Consider the following 12,671-nt stretch of genomic DNA (forward strand, 5'->3'; position numbering starts at 1 on the left):
AATGGTGGGTTTCGCAACAACAACAATAATGCTAACCATAACCGGATTCCTCGTTTTGTGAGGGGTGGCAATCAAAGAGGTAATCAAGGTAGAGATCAAGGAAGGGATGAAAGAAGAGGTGATAGAAGGAACAACCGAAGGCCGGTTGATCAAGAAGTTAACGGTCCACAACGTCGTCAACAACCTCCACGGGGAGTGAATGACCGTTTCCGACCGATAGTTACCGAAAATGACTCTCCGATAGTATGCCAACGGAGGATGTTTGATTGTAAACCGCATTACATCAATATACTTCCCCACTTCAATGGGAGGTCGAATGATGAGCCGTATACGCACTTGGCGGAGTTCTCTTCCATTTGTAACACTATTGGGGGGCACAACTTTGCACTAGAGGAGGTCAAGCTTCGTTTGTTCCAATTTTCGTTGAAAGACAAGGCAAAGCAATGGTTTCTCACACTTCCGGCGAATAGCATCCGAACATGGGGTGAGATGCAACAAGCCTTCTTAGACGAATACTATTCGATGGCGAAGACCGACGACGCTAGGGATGAAATAAGGTCGTTTCGGCAACTATCGAATGAACCGTTGCATGAAGCATTCACTCGATTTAAAGAATTGATGAGGAGATGCCCACATCACCAAATAGAAAAGTGGGAATTGGTGAAGTGTTTTGTACGTGGGTTGGATGACACAACATGGAATCGTCTCGAATCGACAAGTAACGGGACTCTTTTGAGCAACCATGAAGACGATGATTGGGAGTTTTTGGAACGGATGAGCAAACGGTCAAAAGAGAAAGAATCGGCTGATCGAGCAAAAAAGCACCCCACCTCAAGGTCTTGGCCCGATCGTGATGCGAATTCTAAGGATCGAATTGAAACGTTAGAGCGAGAGTTGGCTCGCATGAAGAAAAGGGAAGTGAATGCGGTGCAATACGCCGTATGTGAAGAAGGCGGAGACATCGGTCACCGGACTGAGAATTGTCGAGCCACCGTAGAGGTAAATCAAGTGTATGGGGACCAAAGGCAATATGATATGAACTCCAACACTTACCACCCCGGGTTGAGGAACCATCCTAACTTTAGGTATGGTAATGCCTCCAACCAAATGAACCCGAATTTTCAATCGGGGAATCAAGGTGGGTATTCTCACCAAACTCGCCAAAGAAGTTACAATCAAGATGGTCACGGGTCGACGAATAATCAAGGAGGTGGTGGTGATTTGAGTGCCAAAATGGATGCAATGCTTTCAATGATGCAAGAGTCCAAGAAGGAGAACGAAATTCGGGACAAATCGCATGAAGCATTAGCAAAACAAGTGGGCCAACTTGCGGAGGAAATGGCACAAATGAGGGGGAGCATGGGAAAGCTCCCAAGTGACACCATGGTGAACCCTAAGCATCAAAGCTCAAGCACGGGCAATGTAAGGAATGTACACATTAGTGCGGTAAGTCTTCTTTCAAATGATGAGGTTTGTAGTAGTGTTGAAAGCATTCCACCACCACAATGCGTTGATGGTGTAGTGGGAAATACTAGAGATGAGTCGGAAAGTAAAAATGAACAAGAAACGATTTCACAAATTATAATTGAAAAAATGAATAAAAATTCTTTTTGTGAAAATTGTTTAAATCAAATTAAACCGATTAATGCATCAAAAGTTGAGGAACGGTACCCACTCAAGGACGAGAGGTGGGAAAATTTTAAACATGCAAAAATTAATTTACCGTTACTCGATGACATTAAAAAGGTTCCGGCTCATGTGGAATGCTTAAAGGAGTTAAGCATCGAGAAACGGCACAATAAATTACCCAAACCGGTTGATTTGATATCTCATGTGAGTGCCGTTTTATCGAGTGCCCTTCCTCAAAAAGCTCAAGACCCAGGAGATCCTCTTATTCCGATTCAAATTGGAACATTTAAAATCGAGAGGGCGCTCCTCGATCTTGGAGCTTGTGTGAGCATTTTACCCGGGAGTTTGTATGACCAATACGATTTTGGTCCATTGAAAAAATTTGATACTCCCGTGGTATTGGCCGATCAGACTCCCACGCATCCACGGGGGATGGTGGAGGATGTGATTGTTAAGGTGGATGATTGCTACTACCCAGTTGACTTTTTGGTAGTAGACTATGTTGGGTGTGTTGAGGACACCCAACCGGTAGTTATCTTGGGTAGACCGTTCTTGGCAACTGCTAATGCCATAATAAATTGTGCAACGGGAACGGTAAGCATGAAGTTTGGGGACCGGGAACTAAATTTAAATGTTTTTCCAAATTTTACTAACCCACTCGGTGAGGATAAGTGTCCTAAAAAGGACATGAATCCAAACAAAAAGATATGTGCTATGGTTGGCAGGTTTGGAGAAACAAAGAAGAAGACGGTCAAGAAGAAGAAAGCAAAGAAGTCACCTCTAGAAAAGAAAAAGGAAGAGGAGGTGAGGAAGTTTGTACCGTTTGGCAACAAATGGTACGAATCACCGGTGGGTGATTTTGAGGAGCTCGTGGACGGCAAGCATGCCATTCGACCACCATGAGGTGGTAAGTTAATTGTTGTTGTATATTTTATTTCGCATTTCGTTTTAGTTGTTATTCGTAGTTTAGTTAGTATTGTTGTTGTTGTATAATTTGTTATTTTGTTTTAGTAGATAAATGAACGTTGTGGGTGTGTTCCCTATATAACCCTCACGAGACCTACTCGTCCTTCCAAGCTATTAGGGGTTTAAAAGGGCTTGTTGCATGCGCTAAATGCAACCGTGATTCCTACGAAAGTGAGTTAGGTTTGTTATTGTTGTAAATTATTTTCCACATAAATCAAAGTGAAATAACGTATGGCTTGGTAATAGTTTCATAAAAGTGGTAGAACTAGGTAACTAACAAATTTTGATGGTTGTGAGAAGCATGCTTCTACACAAAGGTTAAGATTTGTAGGTACATCATGTTCGTGGGACAACCGCTTTCTTGAAGAGAAGAAGAGCACACGAGGAAAGAGCTCAAAAATCAGGTGCATACGTTTCTTTTTACTTTTGATTTTTAGTTAGCAAATAAGTGGTTTGTAAATTGTATATTATTTTTCTGGGGTGAAATTCTGGGGAAGTTAGTCGTGTCACATCCCTTGTGCGTTTTTAAAAAAAAACTCTAATTCTTACACATTGAGGACAATGTTTACCTCAAGTGTGGGGATGGGGGAGTAGTAAAAGTTTTTCGATTTTTGACCCGTTCATTTAAACACTACACATTGAGGACAAAGTTTACCTCAAGTGTGGGGATGGGGGAAAATTTCAAAAATTTTCAAAAATGTCTTGTTTAAAAAGCAATCTTAAAGCACAAGTAACTAAGTCAACGAGGGATGTCACAACCCATTTGGTCTGTTGCCATGGCCAAGTTCGAATTAATAGCATGACGGGTATTTAGCGGGTGGTTATTTGGGAATAATCCGCCTAAGAAACTAGTATTTTATGCATGTCACATACCATACCCTTTTAGATATGTGAGGTTTTGAGCCACTTTTATATCATAGAATTACATATGTATGTTTCTTTGTTTGAGTGGACCATTAGTCATGTATTGTAGAACTTGCAACTTTCGATATGTTTGAGACCATAGACCGAATACAAGCACAAGAATGATCAAGGCATTAGGTAAACCTTTTCCGTTTTACACCAATTATTTATCCTTACCTAAACAAATCCCCTAGTCGCCCACTTTGAGCCTAAACCTTTCGTTTGACAACCCGTTTAGCCCATAACCGTTAAACCTTTTCTTTTAAACCCGTGTGATGAAAATTCGATTGTAGGATTATTTGTTTGTATAGTTATGTTTGCAAAAAAAAAAAAAAATTTCAATCAGAAAATGTTGCAAAAAAAAAGAGAATAAAAAAATCGTTGAGAAAATACAAAAAAAATATGAGTAGTAGTTATTGAATAAAAGGCGAAACTCGTTGCCTCTTAGCTTGATGTTTATATTTAATTATGTTAGATTAGTTGTTTTGTAGTAAAAAGTCGAATTTTCATCGCCTTAGCCACTTTAAAATATCCGATTTCCTACCCTTAGCCTAGCCCCGTTACAACCCTTACAAAGACCTTATGACTTGTGCTTAGCATTCGTGATCGATGGTGGAGAATGATTGAGTTGCAAGCTTATGCGGGTATGTGTTCTAATCGGTTTTGAGTGAATATTCTTTGAAGTGCTAATACATTATAAACATTAGCCAATTTACAAGCCGAGTGGAGAGAACATTGTGAGGGATATGTATGACTTGTTAGTTTCACGGGCGGGTTAATCTTGGATAACTACTTTTTACATAATTAATCAATTATTGCTAAATATGTTGGAAATTGTAAAAAAGTTTGAACTTGGATATGACATAAAACCTTAACCTTCGTCTCGGGAATGGAGAGTGTATTCTTTGTTCGACCCACGTGAAAGTGAAAAACAGATTTGCTTGAGGGCAAGCAAACGACAAGTGTGGGGATGTGATACGTAGTTGAAAACCGGTGATCGTTTATGCTTAAGTTGATGTTTTTACATAGCTTTTAATCTTGAATAGCCTACTTTTAATGAGATTTGTGTTTTACAGGACTAAAAGAGTTTAAGGAGCTAATAGGGAGCTAAACGGAGCACCGGGACGCGAAACGGATCAACCGGGGATGTGAAATGAAGAAAACCGGGTTAATCACTAAGATTGGATGTATTTTGGGGAATGTTGATGGATTTAAAATGAATATATTGGAAGATGGCATGATAGAGGGCTGAATTACGAGAACGTGGGCGAAAACGGTGAGTAAAACGGAGCTATAACGAAAAAGTTATGAAGAAAACAGTTTTGGACGAAACCGACAAAACCAGGCAGCGTCGGGGACGCCCAAAAGGGTCGTCGGCGACGCCCTCTGGATTGTTCCGTCGGCCAAAAACCTCCGTAAACAGCAGATTAAGCCGTCGGGCGAAACTGAGACTTCCAAGGGCCGTCGGGGACGCCCTAAATGGCCGTCGGCGACGCCATCTGCATTCTCATATCGCGAAAAAACTTGATTTTTGAGTTGGGACGAGTTATAACATCAATTTTGACCCAGAAACGGGAGTTACACATTTTTGAAGTTTGAAAACCATTCTTGGAGCCTTCTTTCACCGATCTTTCATCACCATTTCATCTCTAATTCATCTACCATCCATCCTACATCCCGAATCAAGAACAAAAGCACCATCATCTTCTTGATTCCAAACCCTAGTTCCATCCTTCCATCAATTCACCACACCATTCATCCATCCACCATAATCACTCACCTAAAACCCTAATCCTCATCCATCAATTCATCTTCAAGCTTCATGATGATCCAATTCACGCTTCTAACATCCGGTGATCAAGTTTCTTCGATCATGCTTGGCTAATTTCTTGGAGGTTTCACCCCGGTGTAGACTTTTGTAAGGTTTAGGGTTTATTATGTTTTGTTAATTGTTTCGTGACAACTTGAATTGCGTTTGAATCTTAGACAATTGTCCTACGTTGGTATTGAATTTGCAAACTGTCGAGTGAATGATCAAATTTGACTTTGTGAAATGAATGCACGTATTTATGCCTTGTCTTTTGGTAGGATTTGCTAGTCCAAAGTAACGAAGTGTATCATGGTCCGTTGTTTACAACATTGATAGCGATTGACACCTAAGCTTTGTGATTGCGACCCGTTAATGAACTATTTCAAGTAAAGCTAATTAAAATACATAGTAACCCTAAGTCTTGCAATTGTTGAAACCGGGTGTGAGCCTTGTTTTCTTATTATTGTTCAAACAATCATTTTCACTTCTTGCATTTAGTAATCGTGAGTAGTTAATTTAGTTAATCACTTTAGTAATTTCAATTCACATCTTTCAATCAAACAAAAATATACAAAAAACAATATAGCAAGCTTCATAAAAGTGACAACGATTCATAATTCAATCAAATCCGTACACAAACCACATACTCTTCGTGGTTCGACCCCTTGCTACTACTAGCTATTTGTTAAGGGTAATTAGGGTATATAAATATTATCTTTGACCGGAGCGCGACACTCCGATCAGCCTACACCCGCGTGTCAAGGTCGTGGCCATTTCGTGAATGATGCCAAGGATATCCGGGACATGGTCATTAAACTCCCAAAGGAGTAAAACAAACAAGACTAAATTTTAAACGGGTCATATTGATAATACCCAACTGCTAATGAGTTAGGGTCAATTGCCCGACCAAGCGGTATTTTATATACCGTACCCCAAGCCCGTATAAGGGAAAATAAGTTAAAAGTATTTACCTGAGTAAGTAATAAACCACAATAAGCAAATGCAAGTGTCTTTTACTGGTCTCCTATTCTGGAACGAAGGTTTATAATAACCTATTAGAATCCTAACGGGTCTTTAATATAGCCTAAGCTTAGACCGGTTAGTTTCAAGGAATAAATACGGTTTAATCGCATGGAAGGCGAAAACCGGTAAGGAATGTGATTTAGACCCAACAAGTTTGGAGACTCGTATAATATGGGTAAACTTAAACACATTCTGGATTTTGAAACAAAGATGATATGGTTTGACCCGTTTCGGCTAATATGCGTAAACTAGTTACATAAGCCGACCCGAACGCGAAAATGCGTAACGGGTAACCATATAAATCATATACAAGTTTCCTGAGATTATATGCACCAAACATGTTGTAATATCAGTAAGATATGTCCTATTATGCCCAAAATAATTTTAAACTCAATTTATGCCTCAAAAGGGCATTTTGGTCATTTAAAAGGGTGTAAAAGAGTTAAACTAGCAATCTGAGTTATATATCTGAATGAATCAGTAAATATGCTTAGTTTACTATGTTATAACAGTAGGATATCATATGTATGTGAATTTTTATTAATTATAACCATCCGATGCACCGAAAGGGCATTTTGGTAATTTCACATAAGCCTAAAAGGTCAAAACTGGAAATCTGAGTTTGAAACCTTAGTTTACTGTTATAATATAAAATTTTACTAAATATTTCAGTAGGTATCAACTTATATATATATATATATATAAACTAGTTTTGATACATACTATGTCGTAAAAATGCCTAAAAAGGCGCTTTGGAGCCATTTCCGGTTTTTCAAAGAAAAGCTGATATTTTTATAATTCCAGAAGGCTCAAAATAATATATTTATCATAATAAATCAGTAGAAAAAGGTTCGAGGTCAAAAGGATTTATGAAACTCATTTTATAGCCCAAAAGGGCAAAACCGGCATTAGCCGAATTAAGCTTAGAACACTAAGTTATGCTCAGCCTAAAAATAAATAAAAATCTTTAAAATTCCCAAAATATTATTATATATCAGTGGGTATAAAGTTTTGATATAAAAATCGGGTTTAGATAGGCTACATGCTAATTATGCTAATTAATTACTAAGAAGGCTTCTAATTACGCTAATGAGCATAACTCTTAATGTAGACCTCAAACTGATATCAAATTTTGGTTACAAGTCTATAATTCAATAACTAAGATGTCTACCCTTTTACATTTTCAAAAATCATATTTTATGGACATTTGGGCATAATGGTCAACATATGGGCATTTAACGGAAATTTGCGTAATAATTAGACAACTAGTGAACTAAGCCGTATAATCACAGAGGGTTATACTAACATGTTACTAGGTCCAAAAGAAGCTCTAAGGCAATCTTAAACTTGACTAAAACGGGTCAGAACTGAAAGTCAAAGCGAAAGTCAAACTATGCGACTTTCGGTTCCAAACCGGGTCTAAACAGAAAATTGTCGAGTTGAACATGTTGGGACATGTTCTTACATTAGTTACCAAGTTATATTAATGATCAAACAGGTTGCATGTATCCTACATTGCTAATTATGAGTTAATTTGGATTTAAGCATTATGTTGACTTTTTAAAGTATACTTTGACTCGACAATTAACATGGTTAGAGTGGGAATCTGAAAATACCCTTTTAAGGGTTTGTTACCCACATAGTTACCTACTTATAGGTATTTTTAATTCGAGATTTGACTGAGTAATTATGGACTAATCTCGAAGTCAAACCTTAATTACGATGATTTGACTTTTAGCTAATTAACTAAGCTAAAATGGATTAAGGATGATTAGGATCACTTACAATGGTCCTAAATAGGATTAGGAATGATTAGGGAAACTTGTGGAAGTCCAGAAAAGCTCCAGAGTAATGCTTCAAGAGTGTAGAATGAACAAGTGAAAGTTCACAACCTTGCTCTCCTCATATAGTGAACCTTGAAGTCCAAGATCATGCCAAAATAGCCTAGGATGGTTACAAGATCACATCAGGTGTCCCTATGTGGCTAAAGACTGCCTAGAAAGTCCCTTGTTTCCAAAACCATGCTCATAAGTCGGTGTAACAGGCTGAACAGGCAGCTGTCCAAAACCTGCTGCCAGCGACAGCCTTACGGACCGTAAGCCTAAGCTCTTGCGGTCCGTATGCTCCTCTTGCGGACCGTATGCTGAAACAGTTACGGTCCGTAACCGAACCTTGTTGAAATCGCCCTGGTATGCACCTTACGGACCGTAAGCCATGACCCTTACGGTCCGTAACCGATGGTCAGAGGACAAAAATTTGCAAACTTTCAAGCCTTGACCATGCAATCATACAATTCCGAATCCATGCCATCTTTTTCAGTTGTGGGACCTTCTTGCTCTGCCATTGCATGCTTGTATATCCCTTACATGTTTTCACTATATCTTGGATTCATGAGGGAAGATGGAATTGACAGAATTTCCAAGAACAAGTCTTGGACTCTCACAATTTATGATCTTGCTTAATTAGATTATTTCCAACTCCTTTTACAAGGATTTAAATTCAGGATTCTTCTTGTAGTAATACTCTTAATAATCAAATTTCCATTATAAAAGATGGAATTTCATTTATTTAGAAACAACCGGTTAATATGTAGGATGTTTATCAAACGATTTAAGGATCTTGGGATATATAAATTTGGGTCGCTCAGAGGTGTTTTAATAACATGTCGCCCTTGGGTCGTTCAGAGGTATTTTTAATAACATGACGCCCTCTTAAAAATCCTACCATACATCTTTATATTTGATCCGGGTTCCTAACACGTTTGTCTCACATGACACGTGTCTTTATTTTATTGGACAGGAATTTCCGAGGTGTTACATCCTCACCCCCTTAAAAGAAATCTCGACCTCGAGATTTACTAAAATAATTGAGGGTATTTTTCTTTCATTGTGGACTCTAACTCCCACGTATAATCGGGACCTCTATGGCCATCCCATTTGACCTTGACAATAGGCACATACTTCCTTCGAAGCTTCTTTACCTGTCGATCCTCAATCGACACAGGTTTTTCCACAAATTTCAAGCTTTCGTCTATATGCACATCTGTGTGTGGTATGACTAGTGATTCATCAGCTAGACATTTCTTCAGATTGCAGATGTGGAACACATTGTAAATGCCACTGAGCTCTTCAGGTAAGTTTAACTTATAAGCCACTGACCCAACACATTCGATGATCTCGAATGGTCCTATATACCTCGGGCTTAACTTACCTTTCTTACCAAATCGCATCACTCCTTTCCAGGGTGATACTTTGAGCAAAACTTTATCACCAACCTCAAACTTGAGGGGTTTTCGCCTTTTATCAGCATAGCTCTTCTGCCTATCCCGGGCAGCTTTCAGGCGGTCACGAATTTGGACAATCTTGTCCGTCGTTTCAAAGACTAGATTGGGACCTGACAATTGAGTGTCTCCTACTTCTGCCCAACAAATGGGCGTCCTGCACTTCCTACCATATAATGCCTCAAAAGGCGCAGCCTGAATGCTGGTATGATAGCTGTTGTTATAGGAGAACTCGACCAAAGGTAGGTGCCTATCCCAGCTACCTCCTAAATCAATCACACATGCTCGAAGCATGTCTTCCAAAGTCTGGATGGTACGCTCACTCTGCCCATCCGTCTGAGGATGGTAAGCTGTACTAAAGTTCAATTGCGTCCCCAGAGACTGTTGGAAACTCTTCCAAAAGTGCGAAGTGTATCTAGTATCCCTATCAGAGATAATAGATACTGGTACCCCATGCAGGGATACGATTTTATCAACATACAGTTGGGCCAACATGTCCGAACTGTAAGTTTCCTTAATGGGTAGGAAATGAGCTGACTTGGTCAGTCTGTCAACTATGACCCATATAGTATCATTTCCCTTCTGCGTTTTAGGCAACTTGGTGATGAAATCCATCGTCACCATTTCCCATTTCCAAGTGGGAATCTCAGGTTGTTGTAGCAAACCTGACGGCTTCTGATGCTCAGCCTTGACTTGAGCACACGTCAGACATTTGGCTACATGGGTGGCTATAGACTTCTTCAAGCCTATCCACCAATAATTTGCCTTCACATCCTGGTACATCTTATCCGCTCCAGGATGAACGAAATATCTAGAACTGTGGGATTCCTGAAGGATAATGTCTCGAAGTCCTCCATAAACAGGAACCCATATTCTTCCATTTAATCTCAGGATTCCGTCTTTGCCATAGGATAACTGTTCTTCAGTTACTCCCAGCCTTTCATTAGGATAGTTAGCTTCTGACACAGCTTCCTTCTGTGCAGCTAACAACCTTTCATTCAGACTATTCTTGATTTCAATGCTCTTGGCATTGATCCTTATTGGCTTCACTCTTTCTTTTCTGCTCAAGGCATCCGCGACTACATTGGCCTTGCCTGGGTGGTATCTTATTTCACAATCATAATCGTTCAGAGTTTCCATCCAGCGTCGCTGCCTCATGTTCAAATCCTTCTGATTGAACAGATGCTGAAGGCTTTTGTGATCAGAATAGATCACACATTTAGTCCCATACAGGTAATGTCTCCAAAGCTTAAGTGCAAATACAACGGCACCCAACTCCAAGTCATGGGTGGTGTAATTCTTTTCGTGCACCTTTAGCTGTCGTGAAGCATAGGCAATGACTTTGCCTTTCTGCATTAACACACAACCCATCCTAGTGTGTGATGCATCACAATATACTACAAACTCCTTAATTCCTTCAGGCAACGTCAACACTGGAGCGTTGCTCAACTTTTGCTTCAAGATATCGAAGGATTCTTGCTGCCTAGGCCCCAAATTGAACTTGCTATTCTTGCTAGTTAGAAGAGTCAGGGGTGCTGCAAGTCTTGAGAAATTCTCGATAAAGCGTCTGTAATATCCTGCCAATCCTAGGAAACTATGAATCTCCGTAGGCGTCTTCGGCTCCTGCCAATTCATGACAGCTTCAACCTTAGCGGGATCCACTTGGATACCACGCTCACTCACGACGTGTCCAAGAAATTGGACTTCTCGAAGCCAAAACTCGCATTTAGAAAATTTGGCATAGAGCTTTTCTTGGTGTAGCAACTTCAGAATACATCGAAGATGTTTCTCATGGTCAGCTTGACTCTTTGAGTAGATGAGAATGTCGTCGATAAAGACGATGTAAAATTTATCTAGATAAGGCTTGCAGACGCGATTCATGAGATCCATGAATGCGGCAGGTGCGTTAGTGAGCCCAAAAGGCATCACTAGGAACTCAAAATGACCGTAACGAGTCCTAAACACAGTTTTGTGTACATCTTCATCCTTGACCTTCAATTGATGGTAGCCTGACCTTAGATCGATCTTGGAAAAGTAGCTTGCTCCTTGAAGCTGATCGAACAGATCGTCGATCCTGGGCAGAGGATACCTATTCTTTATAGTGACCTTATCAATCTCACGGTAATCAATACATAAACGCATCGACCCATCTTTCTTCTTGACAAACAAGATTGGTGCTCCCCATGGGGATGAACTAGGTCTAATAAAACCTTTGGCTAGCAGATCATCTAGCTGCGTCCTCAATTCCTTCATTTCTGTTGGTGCCAATCTATATGGTGCTCTTGCAATAGGTGCAGCTCCTGGAATGATGTCGATTCTGAACTCCACTTGTCTATCTGGTGGCAAACCAGGTAGTTCTTCAGGGAAAACTTCAGGGTAGTCAGAGATGACTGGAATATCCTCAATCTTGGGTCTCTCCTCACCAATGGTTACCTGTGCCATATAAATGACACACCCTTTCTTCAAACATCTGGATGCCTTTTGTATAGCCATTTGTTTAGGCAATCCATGCTGAGTATCTCCCTGAATGATAAGTGGCTCACCAGACGGAGTTTTGATCACCACTTGTTTCTTGTTGCACACGATCTGGGCTTGGTTATGCGATAACCAATCCATACCCAACACTATATCGAAACCGGCTAACTTAAAGGGTAACAGGGATAAAGGAAAAGAGTGGTTCCTAATGGATATGACACATCCATCTAACACAGTCGAAACTGTTTCCATGGTTCCATCAGCTAATTCTACCTCATAATTCGCACTTAAGGCTTTAACAGGCATTCTTAACAACTCACAAAACTTATTATCTACAAAGGATTTATCTACTCCAGAATCAAACAATACTCTTGCGAAAACATCATTAATGAGAAACGTACCGGTTATAACGTTGTCGTTCTGGATGGCCTCCTGAACATTCATCTGAAAGACCCTGGCGTTGGTCTTCTTCCCTTCTTCAGTCTTTTTTGCCAGTTTTGGGCAGTTGGTCTTGATATGCCCTTTTTCATTGCAACTAAAACAAGTTGCATCCTTCAGCTTCTTACATTCGAGGGTCCTATGCTC

At 39.9% G+C, this 12,671-nt stretch overlaps 1 protein-coding gene across 1 annotated transcript; it reads left to right on the top strand.

Moving 5' to 3' along the window:
• Nucleotides 1-258: 258 nt before the first annotated feature.
• On the top strand, nucleotides 259-2,532 carry LOC110934229. Its single transcript, XM_022177410.1, has one exon. It carries the CDS (start codon nucleotides 259-261, stop codon nucleotides 2,530-2,532), a length of 2,274 nt encoding a protein of 757 aa, XP_022033102.1.
• The last annotated feature ends 10,139 nt before the right edge of the window (nucleotides 2,533-12,671 follow it).

This window comes from Helianthus annuus, chromosome 4 (assembly GCF_002127325.2).
Source record: "Helianthus annuus cultivar XRQ/B chromosome 4, HanXRQr2.0-SUNRISE, whole genome shotgun sequence".
NCBI lineage: Eukaryota > Viridiplantae > Streptophyta > Magnoliopsida > Asterales > Asteraceae > Helianthus > Helianthus annuus.